A 17,933-nucleotide genomic window follows, 5' to 3' on the forward strand; every position below is an offset into this window, starting at 1 on the left:
TTCCTAGCTCCCTACCTCCTAGCTCCCTACTTCCTAGCTCCTACTTCCTAGCTCCCTACTTCCTAGCTCCCTACCTCCTAGCTCCCTACTTCCTAGCTCCCTACCTCCTAGCTCCCTACTTCCTAGCTCCTACCTCCTAGCTCCTACCTCCTAGCTCCCTACCTCCTAGCTCCCTACCTACTAGCTCCCTACCTCCTAGCTCCCTACCTCCTAGCTCTTTACTTCCTAGCTCACTTCCTCCTAGCTCCCTACTTCCTAGCTCCTACCTCCTAGCTCCCTACCTCCTAGCTCCCTACCTCCTAGCTCCCTACCTCCTAGCTCTTTACCTCCTAGCTCACTTCCTCCTAGCTCCCTACTTCCTAGCTCCTACCTCCTAGCTCCCTACCTCCTAGCTCCCTACCTCCTAGCTCCCTACTTCCTAGCTCCTACCTCCTAGCTCCTACCTCCTAGCTCCCTACCTCCTAGCTCCCTACCTACTAGCTCCCTACCTCCTAGCTCCCTACCTCCTAGCTCTTTACCTCCTAGCTCACTTCCTCCTAGCTCCCTACTTCCTAGCTCCTACCTCCTAGCTCCCTACCTCCTAGCTCCCTACCTCCTAGCTCCCTACCTCCTAGCTCTTTACCTCCTAGCTCACTTCCTTCTAGCTCCCTACTTCCTAGCTCCTACCTCCTAGCTCCCTACCTCCTAGCTCCCTAACTCCTAGCCCCCTACCTACCTAGCTCTCTACTTCCTAGCTCCCTACTAGCTAAAGTAGGTAAAGTAGCAATAAGTAAAGTAGGTAAAGCTACTAGGTAAAGTAGCAATAAAAACCTCTTTTCATTAATCAATACTTTATTGATTTTTAGTTATCAAGTCTTCCAGTTGAATGAGTTATTTATTTAGACTTTATGAAAAATATTTGTTTTTCATAAAGTTTAATGCTATATGCAACTATCAGCAGTAAATACTGAATAGTTACTTTGAGCTGGAAGATACATTAAACAAATTATAATGAAGCTTTATTGTATCAAAGAGATGACAATTTCAACATATAAAGTGGAATATGTAGTTTAATTTCCTAAATAGAGATGTGACTATATAGCAGATTTGAAGCTTGAAATGACCATTTCATACATACGCCTGTAAATTACTAAGAACAACTTATAAACTAACCTCTCTCTCAGAGCTTATTTCCAGTACACTGCCAAAGGCTGATATAGTTGATCCTTTCACTTCACTGCAACATAAAGGCAGATGGTTAAAGCTAAGCACATTCTATGTAAGTTTCTAAATTGCAACAACAAAAATGCATAGATTACAAGGTTGTAATGCTAGATATAGATTGATATTTAGAAGACATACCTTTGAGGAGAATTGGCCAAGACAGCCAGGCCTGGTAAGATTTTGCTGCAGATCATGGTTGAGCAGTTTGTGGACTTACAGCAAATCTATAAAAATAAATGACCAACAAAAAGCCAATGAAGTACTCATGATGTGTCCTACTTCCAATAGACAGCTATGTCAATAATGTAATATCGCTATATTGAACAAACAAACAATGGAAATCAAAAATTTCATGCAAGTGACTAGATCAAAGTATATATTAGGGATACAATGCTACCTCCAAAAGATGGGAACAGCTTATCTTGACCATAGGTGAGCTTTCTGTCAAGAGTTCCACCAGAGAATCGATGACTGGCTCCACAAGCTCCGAATCATCACTATAAAACAAGTTATGAGTCATCACTATAAAACAAGTTATTAGTTGTCACTATAAAACAAGTTATGAGTCATCACTATAAAACAAGTTATGAGCCATCACTATAAGTATAAAACAAGTTATGAGTCATCACTATAAAACAAGTTATGAGTCATCACTATAAGTATAAAACAAGTTATGAGCCATCACTATAAGTATAAAACAAGTTATGAGTCATCACTGTAAAACAAGTTACCATGAGTTATCACTATACAAGTTCTAAGTAAAATTTGACCAGTTAATCAAGTTGCTAACAGATACTTTTTTCAAATAAATTTGCTTTCACTAGCAGATAAAAGGCTGTTAGATCAGTAATCATCCAAAACTTTGAATGTGCTCTTATCCTCACCACTGGAGGTGGAATGTGCACCTCCCCTCACTACTGAAAGTAGAAAGTGTTTCTTCCTTTATTACTGAAAGTGGAAATGTGCATCTCCCCTTACTACTGAGGATGAAGCATCTCCCCTTACTACTGAGGATGAAATGTACACATCCCCTTATTACTGAGGGTGGAGTGCGCACCTCTCCTTACCTCTCAGGGTGGAATGTACTCAGCCATGACAGCTCCTTATTGCTTCATTGATAAAGAGCTAGTTTTTTATGAACCTATTCCTGAGAATATTAATTTTGGGTATTTCTGCTAGAATGCCAAAATACCATTACTTTATCTAAACATAGGACTGAAACACAGGCAAGGATGATAAAGCGATTATTACACTAGGAACGCATTTCAAGAACAATATAAGAATTATCAGTTTTGACTGACAGCAAGAGAGTGAGTGACATATCGAGAGCCTGCATGGGAACCTCCCCCTCAGCCATGGAAATTATGAGCTTGTGTAAACAACTGATGAGCTCAGTGATGCTAGCGGACTCATAGAAAGCGGCCTTGACCCCGCATATGAGCATTGGAAGCAGCGCACTCGTGTAGACTTTGTGATGATGTGAAGTTATCCGATCCTCATACTTGAAGAGCTCGTTGAACTTCGGCTCAACCTAGCAAGATGCAGAAGATGCAACTAGACATGGTGACTGTTACAAAGCTCTTCTCTTCGGCATGTTAATTGTAAAATAGAAAAGAATATCATACTCTTTGATGTATTACTAACTGCAGCTTCAATATCGGCAACAATACTTACTGTCTTGTGCAAGAAGATGCATAGACAAGCAGCCTTTGCTATTGGAAATCACTCTATGGTTCAACAAAACCGCTTTATGGCTCAACATAGACATATGAGCTAACCTTATCAGTTGTGATACGTTTGCCGAGCAATGCACAAACGGCCTTGACATATTGTACGAGGGAGCTGATGACTCTGTATTCATCTGGCTGGATAGATAATGCTAACATGGATAATTGAGAAAACCTGTCAAAACACAATAATTGAGTGCTTAGGAAATGCATGGTCTGTCACGTGTCAAATGCATTTATTAGTTAGTCCATTACAAGACTTTCCGGCAGCTATGCAATGGCAATAACAGTTCCTAAAACTTATATCTAAACTAGATACAGGGGAGAGGGGGGTCAGTCAATAAGTAGCAAAAATTTTGTCATAACTTTTGTTCTATTTTATCTAGCAATTTAAAAATTTCTAGATTTTTATAAATGGGAGTTGTCATCACATACCAAAAAAATTAACTATGTATTCTATTCTGCAGGAATGGAGAACTTTGTAGGTTGATGGAACAAGCGGGTAGAAAAAAGATCTTTCATTGAAAAGTGAAAAGATATAAAACTCTAACTTAACACAATAAAACATTGTTACACAATTTCTACCACCTATTGATTGACCCTCCTTAACCTTCCAATTAACTACATGTATTCTAGAAGCTTCTGGTCAATGTACAATTCATACTATCAAAACCACGCATATTAAATTAGTGTTTCTCAAATAAGCTATAGGAATAACAGGTAATTATAAGGAATTGAAACATCTAATGAGTGACAAATCTCAATTAAGCAACAGTATACCGCACCCCATTTTTTAACATTTATTTACATAAAAGTTTTACTAAGTCAACTTGTTAGTTTTTTCATACCTAAATTTTGTTCAACTCATAACTAAGCTTTCTACTTATTAACATACTTTTAAAATTTTACTAAACACAGTAATCAATTGAGAGTTGTCAACTCTACGTGTTTAGCCTACACTTCGCACAACAGCAAAATGTAAAGATTTGTGTAGACACTCACAATAGATGACTCCATATAATAACACAGCTCAACAACGCATGGGCTCATAAGTAAATTGACCAACTACAACTAGCCTCGGTGGATTTACTAACCGATTTATTGCTTCCAAAGCGTTAAAAATAACAATGACAAATAACTTACATTATTTCTCATACATCTACCAATGAATTTTTCAACAAACGCTCCAAAATTTGACCGAATATTAGTCACGACATACGAAGTAACTTCCATCATACAACGCTCAAAATTTTTTGAAACTTGACAGCTTTGTCCACAAAAGAAAAACTGGTGAAAATTAAAGACAAAATCAAAATAATAAAATATAAAATTTAAATTAAGCTAGTTTAAACTATAGTCTATGTTAGGGTAAAGTGAGCAGGATATTTACCTAACTCACTCTACCACTCACGCATACCTCTGTTTACGTGTCTCTAAGATACTTACACCTCTGTTCACGGGTCTCTAAGGTACTTACACCTCTGTTCACGTGTCTCTAAAGTACTTACACCTCTGTTCACGTGTCTCTAAGGTACTTACACCTCTGTTCACGTGTCTCTAAGGTACTTACACCTCTGTTCACGTGCCTCTAAGGTACTTACACCTCTGTTCACGTGTCTCTAAGGTACTTACACCTATTTTCACGTGTCTCTAAGGTAAAGTAATGATACAAACATTCTTTTATTGACTATTAGTTTATTAATTTAGTTTTTACATATACTGTAGTTAAAATGTTGACGTTTAGTTTTTATATATCTTATATATGGTGCATTCGGTTAACCGCTATATGTTATTACTTGAATATTGATTATCTGGTTCTTTAGGCTCTAGAGTTATCCAAATATAAAAGATGCTAATAAGAATGTTTTGTTCATTATAGTACAGTTTCAACATGTGAAACATATCAGAACAGATTATTTTCATATGTCGAGTCTCGACTGTTATATTAAAGATATAGTACAACAATAGCAATAGTAATCATTTCCTTGCTACCAGATTTAACATCTCTCCCACCGCTTCCTGAGCACCTGCGGCAATCTGTCAAGATGCTGAGTCACTCACGTTGTGTATACAAGAAGTTCAAACTCAGGCCAAGTCTTGTACCATTCCTCTGATGTGTATTCGATAAACAACTTCCACAGGTGTCGGTACTCCGTGACATTCTCTACTAGAGTGAAAAGTGACGTCAGGTCTTCAGCACCTGTAAAGCCACAATAGCGGGCATGTTAAAGTACAGCTATCAGCATTCGTAAGGTAGAGTCAGTCAAGGAATAACACTCTAGCAACTACTGATAAATTGTTGTTACACAGAAGCTGACTTGAGCTGATTAATCAACTAGTTCTAGAGTGTTTCTTAAAGATGTAGTTGCGTCAAAAATGAAATTAGGACCCATAAAAGGCTAAAACATCAGCTACAATTTGATGCCATTTTTGTCTTTGTAGACCAACCCTGTCCAGAGATATATGCGTTTGAATGAGGCCCTCTTTTAAAAAGCTCACGTTCCAGCGGGTGCCAATTTCGTGACGTCACTAGCTTGTTTTCTGAAACGAAACCACGAGCGATAAATATGAGGTCGCTTCGTTAGCCAATCACGATCGCGAAATTTTTATATAGACCGTAATAAATGTTATCACTCGTAAAACGCGTTGTCTGTGATCTCGAAGATTCTCATCGCTAGAGAATTCATGCTCATCGTTACTGATTCAACGCGTTTCAACAATTACTAAGTTATACATAGTTTTAAAATGGCTTCAAGTTCGAGCGACCGCTACTCAGAGTTATCTGAGCAACGTTTAGTAAAAGATTAGAGTAGACAGCCTATGGCCAAAGCTGACAGGCGTCAGCAGCGTTTTGCTGCAGAAGAAGACAGAATGGAGGTAAATTAACTTTGAGTCTTCTATACTTTAGTAAATGTAATATTTTTTATAGTCATAAATACATATACTAATTAATAAAATGATAATTCTTTGCTATCTCCAATCATCGTTTCATAGCTTATCTGCCGTTTTACCTAGCTATAATATTTTTTTCGAATTTTCTTTGGTAAATTAGAGTCATGATTACAAATTATTTTCACACGTAGGAAGTGGGTAAAATCGATTGATCATTGCAAATCTTTAATTTCCAGAACCAAAGCTTCAAATCGTTGGCTTGGCGTACTTGTGCCTTTATTAAATGTTTATTCGTTTTTAAAATTACACTCGCAATCTATTTAACTCCCAATTTGGAAGCTGTCAATAGATACGCTTTAGAATGACATATCTATGAATGACATATTTATTGCATCTACTTTGTTTACATTTACTTGTTTTACTGATTACAGAATGTTTATGTCGTCCCACCAGCCGAAGAAGCTTTGTCAGTGTGGAAACTGCTATAAAGGAGGAAGCAAGACTTGAATGCGTGCTGGATGATGTTTTGTTTGAGTTTGTTGCAGTAGATGAATTTGTCTTATTGTATCAGCTAATACTATGTGAGTGGCCACGACTTGATGAATATTTTTAATAAAAGCTTTATGCCGAGATGAAAATATTTTTGCTTGTAAAAATTATATAATAAAATAATATTGTTGAAGATAATGCAAAACATGATTTGCAGAATATTGTAGTGAATCGGATATAGTATATGGGTGTCCGCAGAACTGGAGAATGTGAGTTCAAATCCAGTTTGCAGCAGACTTCTCATCCTTAAAACTCTATCCCTGTCTATATTCTTTTCAAAGAGGTGGCTTGCTAGTAGTAAGAAACTAGTACGTAGGCAATAGGTAATAGGCGACATAATGTGGGCGGGGCTTATGGGAGGCTGTATATCGTTTATATGGGTAGCTGCAGAACTGTGCTGATACAAAGACCGCGTTCTACATAAAATGACTAGACAGAATTACCGTAGACCGGTAGAATTGGTAGTCGGTACCCAAATGTTTACACAACATTTGGAGAAAGTGAGTAGAACAAACTTTCAATTTTCGTTATTTGAGGCCTTTTAAACATTCATAATAATGCATCTGTAGCAGGATTTAAAATTTTATTCTAGCCAACACGAGCAAATACAAAATAAGATATATGCCAATAGAGCCGCGTAAGACTAGACTTTTATCGCAAATAGCCGATGTGAATACGAGAGATAGAGAGAGGTTGCCAAACGCGTGACATCATTTTTGGCGAGGCTGGGCACGTTTTTGTGGCCTGAGCGTTTTTACGGTGATCAGATTTTTTCGGTTTTAATCTTCAAATATCTTGGCAATGCGATCGCGTAACACAACAAACAACATATCAACTGATAGAGAAAAAAAAAAGCTTTCTTTTAAGATCAACTTAAATTTTGACGCAACTACATCTTTAACCTTGTTGAATTGAACTCACCAATTTCATACGCAGTTTCACCGAATCCTTCTTTATTGAAACATAAAATATGATTTTTGATAAAATTCCAAACCGGTAGATATTTTACTGGTGCACAAAACGAGCTGTGCATTAACTTCATTGTTAATAAAAAAACAAAACCGATACAATGCATTACCTCACGACAAATTACATGACTTTTCATAAAGGCACGACCTTGCAAATCAGTCTAGTTCTGCCGCCATTTTGAGAAACCCCAGTGAACCCCTGAGACTGACTCACCCATACCATAGGGTTTGATTGACCCCAAGTTAAAAACCGCTATTCTAGAAGAAGTATGACCCAGTTTCCAGTGAAAAAACCAGACCAGAAAAGCACCACTTAGTATTTTTGTCAAATACAAATCATTTTCTCACCAATGTATACACATAAATGTATGTCTTGAAAGAATTTGAAGAGGCTTGCCTCTTACACGAATTACTAAATGGGTTTTTTAATCATATGCCTGTCCTAATAACCTGCGATTACATATCTTAAACAAGAAAATTCCTGACAAAAACTTTGTTTTTAAAATTGGTCGTAAAAATGCCATAAAAAGAAGCCATGAATTGACTAACATATGAGTCTGGCACACAAATTGAAAATTTCTAAAACCATTACTTATCACAAGCTTCTTCTGGGCTATATTAGTAAAACACAACAGTAGTGAAAAGAAACACAAAGATAACGCAGCTTTTGTTTACACAAACTGTAAGATGTGCAAATGAGTAATAAGTCATAGACATAGAAGAACAAATGAATGATACAATAAAACAAACCATGGTTATCCATAGAGATCTCATCTTCGCTACTGTAAGAGTTGTCGTTGTATGGGCCACTGTACAGCATGGATATAAACTGAAAGTTGATGAGCTGATGGAGGTGTTTGACTGCGGGAAGAAAGGAATCTGGGATGACCTTGATTTCATTCTCTTCATTTGGTTCTGTCAGCTGTAACCATAGACAGTGCAGCTTTTCTAACTGCCGAGTTGAATGTAGGTCATAGGTGAGATACACTTGAACTATGGCTAACAGAGAAACCTACCAGAGTCTTACACGTGTTGGATATATGAATAAATAATTGAGTGAAGAAATGAATGAACGAAAGAATAAATAAATGAACAATTGAGGGAGTTCATTCACAAAGAAATTAATGAAAGGATGTAATAATCTTAATCTCTATATATAAATCTCAGTGTGCATCTGTCCGTCGTTCATGTGTCCAGTTATAGCGAGAAAGTTATAGGAACAAAAAATTTGCTTCACACTGGATTTGAACTCGGAACCTCCAGGTCTGCAGACTGTTTGTATATCAACTAGGGCAGAGGTCAGCAACCGAAGAATGAAAGAGGGAATGAAACGCCGCAGCGAGGGAATGAAAGAGCCGCATGCGGCTCTTTCATTCCCTCGCTGCGACTCCCTCTGACTTTTTTACCATGTGCCAAGTAATTCATAAAAATATAGAAGTTTATCACTAGATTTTGTAATATAATATAAAAAATTGTAATTAGGCCTATAGTGATAAATTAAACATTGTCACTCGTTATGCGTCAATATTTATGCGCCAATAAAACCCGCCAAAATTACATCAGCCGGCATGACATTTCTTGATTTTTTTACCCCAGGTAGGAAAACTGACAAATACTAAGAAAATAAAAGTGACAGAAAAAAATAGAACATTTAATCCTACGTGGGCTAATTCGTTTGCTTTCACTGCTGATGAGACTGGTTCACCAGTTTGCTTAATATGTAATGAGAAATTGGCAAACAACAAAAAGTCAAATGTTGCAACACACTTTCAGAATAAACACGCAGCCTTTGCTAAAAAATATCCAGAGGGAGATGAAAGAAAGAAGGCCGTTTCGGAACTGATGCGTAAAGCTAATTTGAGCAAAAATCATTTCAAGAAGTGGGTGAAGTCCACAAATTCAACTACACATGCTTACTCCCCAAATGACAGCACACAGAATAAACGTGGCACAGTTGCTGCAGTCAGAATTTAAGTTCGGCATTTTGTTGAAAGAAGGATTGAATTAAACATGCAGTTGCATTTTTTCTTCAAAGTAACCTTAAAAACAACTTAATATTTCCACGTTACGATCAAGTTATTATTAGCTATTTTATTGTTCTTTGCAAAAGTGTAATTTTGTTTTCTCAGCAGTTAAGTCATTATACATGCCACACCCTTTCGTTTTATAGTTTAAACCGTGTATAAAAACATTAAAAGCTAAACAAAAACGTTACATGTAGTTTGTTTTATTTAAAATATCAAAGGGAGTTTGTGGCTCCCACTGCGCTCTTTTCTATGGAAAACGGGTCCAAATATCTCTTCAAGTGGAAAAGGTTGTAAAACCCTGAACTAGGTCAAGCGGCTACAATGCTATACAATAATTGTGGTCATACTTATGACAGCTGTCAATATTTAATGCCGATTAGTTAAAATAGCATACTCCACACTCCAGCTAGCATGCTTGAAAATCATCATGATTGCGTGAGAGAGCATGATTGCAATCTTATTCCTAACACTGGCTTAAGTTATAATAACGGCGATTATTATAGTAAAGATTTAAAATAGCTTAAGTTATTAGCTTAAGTTACTAGCTTAAGTTACTAGCTTAAGTTACTAGCTTAAGTTACTCAACTTCATTGAGTAAAGAAACCTAGTAAATTAAAAATAAATTTTCTATGCAAAAACTTGTTCTATTACCAGTGCAACACCCTTGTTCTATTACCAGTACAACACCCTTGTTCTATTACCAGTACAACACCCTTGTTCTATTACCAGTACAACACCCTTGTTCTATTACCAGTACAACACCCTTGTTCTATTACCAGTACAACACCCTTGTTCTATTACCAGTGCAACACCCTTGTTCTATTACCAGTACAACACCCTTGTTCTATTACCAGTACAACACCCTTGTTCTATTACCAGTACAACACCCTTGTTCTATTACCAGTACAACACCCTTGTTCTATTACCAGTACAACACCCTTGTTCTATTACCAGTACAACACCCTTGTTCTATTACCAGTACAACACCCTTGTTCTATTACCAGTACAACACCCTTGTTCTATTACCAATACAACACCCTTGTTCTATTACCAGTACAACACCCTTGTTCTATTACCAGTACAACACCCTTGTTCTATTACCAGTACAACACCCTTGTTCTATTACCAGTACAACACCCTTGTTCTATTACCAGTACAACACCCTTGTTCTATTACCAGTACAACACCCTTGTTCTATTACCAATACAACACCCTTGTTCTATTACCAGTACAACACCCTTGTTCTATTACCAGTACAACACCCTTGTTCTATTACCAGTGCAACACCCTTGTTCTATTACCAGTACAACACCCTTGTTCTATTACCAGTACAACACCCTTGTTCTATTACCAGTACAACACCCTTGTTCTATTACCAGTACAACACCCTTGTTCTATTACCAGTACAACACCCTTGTTCTATTACCAGTACAACACCCTTGTTCTATTACCAGTACAACACTGTGCATTCACTTAGTTTATTAATATATACCGTACTTTTCGGACTATTAGCCGCTACTTTTTTCTGATGATTTGAGCCATGTGGCTTATATAAAGGTGCGGCTAATCTGTAGCTTTGTCTTTCACCGCTAGGGCGCATTAACAGGAATCTCCAATTAGTGCGCTTCTAGCGGTGAAAGAAAATACGAAACAATGCCTCATGATACTGTTCCGTTAGGCACTACGTAAAAAATCGTCGGATAATACGAAACTGTGCCGTTCGGCACTGTTCCGTTTTAAACAGCAAAGTTGCTGCCGTGTTAAAAAACACAGTTCTGAGTTCTGCAGCCTATACAAAGGTGCGGCCTATGTATTGTTTTATTATCGTTTTTTGGAAAATAAAGCAGATGCGGCTTATATAGGGGTGCGGTTTATAGTCCGAAAAGCACGGTATGTATATAAGTAGTGGGTTATCCTAAATTTATATTTAGAAGTGCTACGATTAAACATAAATAAAATAAAGTAAAATAGAAAGCCACAATAGATCTCTATATAACTAGTAATAAGCAGGGTAATTGATTAAGATAAAAACTTACTTGGAAGTCGAATTCTGAATTTTTACCACAACAACTCTGTTTCATGATCCAATCAATGCCTGACGAGTGACAGCCAATCACGAAACAGATTAGTTGTAGAAAAAATTCAACTTTCCAGATAAGCTTCTACTTTAATCGTATTTATCATTATATAAATACATGTAGTTAAACTAAAAAAGAACTCAATCTAAAGCATGTTTATAAATACAGAATAGCTATTTTTTCAATTTCATTAAAAACCTATAAGAATGTAGAACAGGAACCAAAAGTAATGCTTTAAAGTTATCAAAATCAACTTTTTTCTTTATCATATTATCAAGGTAAAACAGTACGACTAAGCTAGCTGTGAATTAGAGCTGGAGTTATAAACCCTTTCCAAAACAGCTAGTCCAAAATGAGATACAAATAATGAGAGCATTTATAGAATAAGGGAGTAAAATTCAGAGTGATGTTATTCTAGTTGTAATCTTTGCTGTATAATAAGAGCCGTGGCCATCCATCAGTTGGTTCGAAACAATGTGGTTAAGAAAAAATATTAGCAAACCGACACTCTATCACCTGCGTGAATCGATCACCATGAGGCATTGCGGAATAATTGTGCAGTTAGTTATTACATCTGATGATCTGTCACAGCACACTGGACTGCCATGGCACTAGTAAAGATACAAAGCAAAGAACCACTCACACTGAATCTTTGGACTTATACATAAACTAAATGAATGCCCGGCATTGCACGATTAATAAAAAGTTTTTGCATAAAAAATTTATTTTTAATTGGCTAAGTTTCTTTACCTAATGAATTTGAGTAACTTAAGCTAGTAACGTTACTATATTAAGAACCATTATTATAACTTAATTCAGCGTTAAGAAAAAGGATTGCATCATGATCTCTCACGCAATCATGATCTTCTAGATTAGCAGGTACATAAGTATGTTCAAAGTTATTCACCGCTATGCCTGTTTACAGACCTGGAGGTTCCGAGTTCAAATCCAGTGCGAACCAGATTCTTTATTCCAAAAAACTTTATCGCTATAACTGGACTCGCTAAAACAGACACTAAGATTTTTATATAAATAGATTAGGTTTCCGTTTGTATCCGTTATAGATTTAATAACGTAATAACAGAATATATGCTAGAATATATGCAATAAATAATCAACGGATAGACGGAAATAGGTTCATGTTCTAAAGCAAGAAAAAAGCTCACACATGTTTCATTTGCAGAATAAAAGCTATCTGTCGATATATAAAAACTATCTAGAAAACAGATAGAAACTAGACCTAGTTCATCCGTACTGAACCATCATATTACGTACCGAATTCTGGAGGGCTGCAAGAAGCAGCTCTGAGATGTTGGCCATTCTGTTGATGTGCGCTGCCCACAGAGCTAGAGATGGCAGAAGCACTTTTAGTGCCTCTTCCTGGACATCAGGTGAGGAGTCAGTGAGGATATGCCGAGAGTAGAGAGCTAAGATCTTTAACAAACACAAACAATTAGCCTTCTGCACCCATGAACATACATAAAATTTTTAGAGATTTCATTAGAAAGTATTAGTATTTTTCTATCATTTGCGATTGCTTTCGATGTTTGAGGGAATCTGACTGCCAGGATGTTTCAAAATGAAAATCGATAAAATTTGATCACGCCTAAATTGCTCAGAAGAAAAGTTCACGCAAAAGTACGCACTAGTTGCTATTGTTAATATTGTCTATTGCGATCAAGTCGCAACGTTACGTATCTCTATTCTGTCAGTTTCTTTGCAACTATAGATGTCATAATCACACTTTTGCTTGATCTGAGCGTTTTATTCGCAATCAGGTTTTGACGATTTTAGTCTTGAAACATCCTGGCAGTCAGATCATTTCAAACCTTGAAGATAATCGCAAATTGTAGAAAAATACTGATACGTTCTAATAAAATCTTCTAAATTTTTGTTTAAATCCATCTCTAACTTATACACAAGTTTTGAATTTGACAGAATTGTCCTGTTCGCAAGCTAGAAGCTATCTTTTGTGTATTTACTCGGCAGCAAAACTACTTAGTGATAACTGAAGGTAAAATATGACAACATAGAAAGCAATGCCACCTGAGAGAACTTGTCAACATCATCAATGAAGCAGACAAGAATTCCCAGACTTCTCACGACAGCCGCTCGTATTTCTGAGACTCTTTCATCCAAGAGCATCTGCTGCAGCATTGAGAGAAGGAGCGACGCCCGCATTGAGCTCTACAATCCAGGTAGCAACTTATAATTTACATGCATGTTCTAAAAGCTCTCTTTTAGCACCTGACATATAACTCATAGTACATTGGAGGTAACTATATCCAACTATCTTACTATGAAAATTCCTTTTTCGTGCGCAAACAACACCATAAGCATGTATTCCTTTTGCTGCAGTTAACATTAGCAGTGTACATGTATATAGGCTACTTACAGACATGTATGGAATTAGAGCGCAGCACGCATTTACCACGAGCAGACGTCGTTCTGTGTGCTTGTCATTTATCTGTAATCAATCAAAACAACATAGAAGGTTATATGACGGTTTATCAGCGAGCAAATACGGGTTTGATTTATCTTCTAATTTGCTGTAAAAAAGCAAATGTTGACAGCTAACCAAAGAGAATCATAGAGAATGAGGTGAACACTTGCCTATCTTTACACTTAGGTATTTGCAATTGATAACTTTCGCAATCAACTCACACTAGTGAAATAAAAAATTGTAATCCTATGAACTACTCGTAACAGCAATAAAGAAGACAATTCCCAAATTCAAAACAACTTTTTGATTTAAAGAACATTCTTACTTGACATTACATGTAAATAACTTTAGTAATACATGGCATCTCATAGAAAGATGGACTGTCAACATGGTCATTTTTAAGGCATATCTACAAACGAATACTATGCATATTTATCATAAATAATCTATTGTGTGTGTGTATATATTTGTGTCTGTTAGCCTGTGTGAACTCTATGCATTACCACATTATCTGGCTGATTTGTCCGAACTTCGCACACTCCAATCATCAAAAGATTTGGTTTTAAAACTCCATCTGGTTTCTGAGAACCAGCCTCTTAAACACCTATCTGATTAGAAATATATTTTTATTATACAGATTATAAAGTGATACTTCTATAGACATTGAGTGATACTTCTATAGACATTGAGTGATACTTCTATAAACATTGAGCGATATTTCTATACCTAAAGATACACTAAGTGCGTACTATTAGGTGATACTGGCATCCTGCCAACTGCACCAATTTAACATCCCCAATTTGGTTAACTATTTTTACTATAATGAGAGCGATGTTCCGTGACATTAAAAAGTTCTTGTCTGAGAGAAGAGTTTTAATAGCGGACTGCTAAAGTGCAACGCGTTATTTACCGATTATTCTATGTGAAAAAGCAGGTCAACTTGGCGTAAAGCAGGGTTCAATTTGCAATTTTAGATATTTCGTTTTCCATAAGAATGTGGCAATATCTTTCTAATAAGCAACTCAAGGACGCGCCTGCATCAAGTACAATTGCACTCAACAAACGCGTTCATGGATTGTTGCCATGAATGCGGTGTAGCAATTTGCACTGACAATCTGCAAGCGTGCTGCGAGCTGTCTGATCAAAGGTGAAAGAAGTTTCGTACTACATCAGGCTTACTGCCAGTAAAAATTAAACTAATATTAGGAAAAACATAAACATTAACATATTAACAATTTGTGCATCAACAAACTAAAAAATTAATATCAACATTGACTAAACATCATGAAAATAAATACTGACTTTAGAGACGAATCTGGAAGCCATATTCTTGGTTTAAATCACTCGTGAGAGAAAGTAAACGTGGAAACAGAAAGTCATGCATCTTATTAACTGCACAGGTGATACTCAACAGCGATACAGACGGTTCCCTACTTACGAACATTCGAGTTACGAACAACGGTACATACGAACGTATGTACCGTTGTTCGTAACTCGAATAACTTTCGAGTTATTTGTTTGAACTTTACATACATATTGTAAAGGGATTTGCCGGCCTTCACTTGGCACGATCTATACTAATAAATAAAGAGAAGAGAGTGCGTGTAGTTTCATTCAGCTTTTAATTAGCGAAGGAAATTTCACTAGCCGAGGAGCGTACGGCTATCTGCTCTGCTCAACTAAATGAGCGCACTCGTTTATATACAATAATATCAACCGTTCCAGCTAACGGCAAACGGTAAGAACACCGGCTAACAAGGTGAATAAATAGGACCGCTAGCGCTTTGGTTAGACAACAATATAAGTGACGATAATTGATAGCGTTATGACGGTATATCAGATATAACAATAGCATAACGAGTGAAACAACGATATAATAAACGGACAACACATACAAAAAATAAGAAATGCAGTGTCATGGCCCGGCGTCCACTAAAGTATTATCTCCATTTTGTTAAATATTTTTTTCAGTACAAACCAATACAGGTTACTTATACAAGCCTTAAACATACTTATATAAACCTTCAATATACTTATATAGGCCTTAAACATAAATTATAATACAAAACATAGCACTGAAGCAACTTATGAACAAATCACCTTACGAACAATCGTTCGGAATGTAACTCGTTCGTAGGTTGGGAACCGTCTGTACATTCAACCAACTGACCAATAGCGATCCCATATTTCACATTTAATAATTTCACACGAGACTATTTCATACATTAAATTGCAAATACTTTGATCCGTTGCTGCTACCATAGATAATTCAATTGACTGAAAATAAGAAAATTTATCGGATTCCTAGTTAATGAGTTGAAAGCCATCTTTTATAACAAATTCTTCAAAGGGCCCATATGAAAACAGGCACATCACAAATACCTAGTAAGCTTATAAATGCACAGAGGAATAAACACAAATGTTTTTGACAATTTAGTAATGTGTTGATAAGAGAGGCCATTTTTTTCACCCAACACTCTAAGCCTACATTAGAATTTAGCTTAAATCATACCTGTTCCCAGCATTGTGGGAGGAGCTCCTCTTCCACCCTTCCCGGACCATTATACTGCGCAAACATTATGCAGCCTGTGAGTATCATCTCACGCTGTAGCCTGTCAGGCTTCTTGATGAGATTAAAAAGAGTACTGAGCATGCTGTCCCGTGCTTTGACTGAGTGGTGCAGGTTGGCGGCACAAAGAATAAGAGGAAGTAACTCCTCGCGTTTAGCTAAGAGAACATTGGGTACTATATGTGGTAAACACTGGGCTATCATGTCTACTATGGTGTCACTACTGTTTCCGTCTATCTTGGACACCTAAAATAATCATAATTAGATATAACTGACAAAACAATATGCAAATAAATGTGATAATAATATATAATATATAATAATAATAATTTTATGTATTTAATAAGATCAACTTGTTTGTTCATATTTAAAAATAAAGCGAAAGATAAAAGTTAAAAAAAACTATACATTTTAGGTTTTTGAAGTAACTTTCCCGAAATTTCAAATTTTGTTTGCTATAATTTATATAACATTATTATTATATATAATAATAGTATATAATATATTAATAATATTATTACATTGTTTACATAATTATGAAAATAAACTTCTAAAACATAAACTGTAAGTAGAATATATATTATATAATAATATTATTATATAATATTATTATATAATATATATTTCACTTGGATGTCTCACAACTATTTACAAGTTTAAATCTTTTTTCAACTATTAGCAGCTGACGTGTTGAAAGTGAACAATATGTGAATGTTAAACAACAACAGATGAATACTACACAACAGTAAGGGAATGACAGCAGATGCAGTTCACATAAAAAATGAAGTAGTGAGAACTATAGTTACCTGTTGAGCAATTCTGTTGTCACTAGGAATGTGGTATGACATGGAAAGGATGCTGTTAAGGAAGGGAGTTGGAATCGTCCTATCCACGGGCTGATAACTGTAGAGCTGGTGAGGAGAGTGCACACGAGGAACTTCTGGACCATCTGGAACATCAGTCTTATGCCTTTTGTCATCATTTGGAGGAAGTTGCTGATTATGTTCGACGATGGTTAGCCTTTGTTCCTCAATCCTGTAAACCAACAGAAGCACCAATGAGTAAATTAGAAACAAAGCTAACCCCTTTCCTGCTATAGAAACAGATCGGTTCACGCTAGTGCCAACAACAAAAACTTACTTTCCCATAATTAATAAAAACATATCTTTTTACATTGGGACCTACAAAATATACCTTTGTACAGTAAAATCAATAAAATTAAATAATTTCACACTGAGCCTAACAAAACTGGACTTTATTAAACACAAAAATAGAAGTACAGCTTTTTGCAAAGGGACCAACATTTACTATTAACACAGACCTCGTATTATTACACTACGCTAAGTTAGTACAAGGAGAGATATTGTGCCTATTATAAAGAAGGTAAAGTTGTCTCTACTTGTCTCCTTCCCCTAGTAACAAGACAGAATGTCACATGATCGGATACTGACATATCACTATAGATATATATTTATTG

At 36.2% G+C, this 17,933-nt stretch overlaps 1 protein-coding gene across 2 annotated transcripts in view; it reads right to left on the reverse strand.

Annotated features, from left to right (window-relative positions):
* LOC137393187 (RAB11-binding protein RELCH homolog) overlaps nt 1–17,933 on the reverse strand; it is a 48,847-nt gene that overhangs the window by 18,369 nt on the left and 12,545 nt on the right. For both annotated transcript variants that reach the window (XM_068079631.1, XM_068079630.1), the window contains 12 exons: nt 17,263–17,491; nt 16,400–16,702; nt 13,840–13,911; nt 13,491–13,631; nt 12,720–12,878; nt 8,090–8,261; nt 4,992–5,130; nt 2,982–3,105; nt 2,505–2,734; nt 1,601–1,700; nt 1,342–1,427; nt 1,153–1,216 (listed from right to left, as the gene is read on the reverse strand). In XM_068079631.1, coding sequence (XP_067935732.1) covers nt 1,153–1,216; nt 1,342–1,427; nt 1,601–1,700; nt 2,505–2,734; nt 2,982–3,105; nt 4,992–5,130; nt 8,090–8,261; nt 12,720–12,878; nt 13,491–13,631; nt 13,840–13,911; nt 16,400–16,702; nt 17,263–17,491 — 1,819 coding nt within the window. The remainder of the gene's footprint in view (nt 1–1,152; nt 1,217–1,341; nt 1,428–1,600; nt 1,701–2,504; nt 2,735–2,981; nt 3,106–4,991; nt 5,131–8,089; nt 8,262–12,719; nt 12,879–13,490; nt 13,632–13,839; nt 13,912–16,399; nt 16,703–17,262; nt 17,492–17,933) is intronic.

Source organism: Watersipora subatra, chromosome 4, assembly GCF_963576615.1.
Source record: "Watersipora subatra chromosome 4, tzWatSuba1.1, whole genome shotgun sequence".
Lineage (NCBI taxonomy): Eukaryota > Metazoa > Bryozoa > Gymnolaemata > Cheilostomatida > Watersiporidae > Watersipora > Watersipora subatra.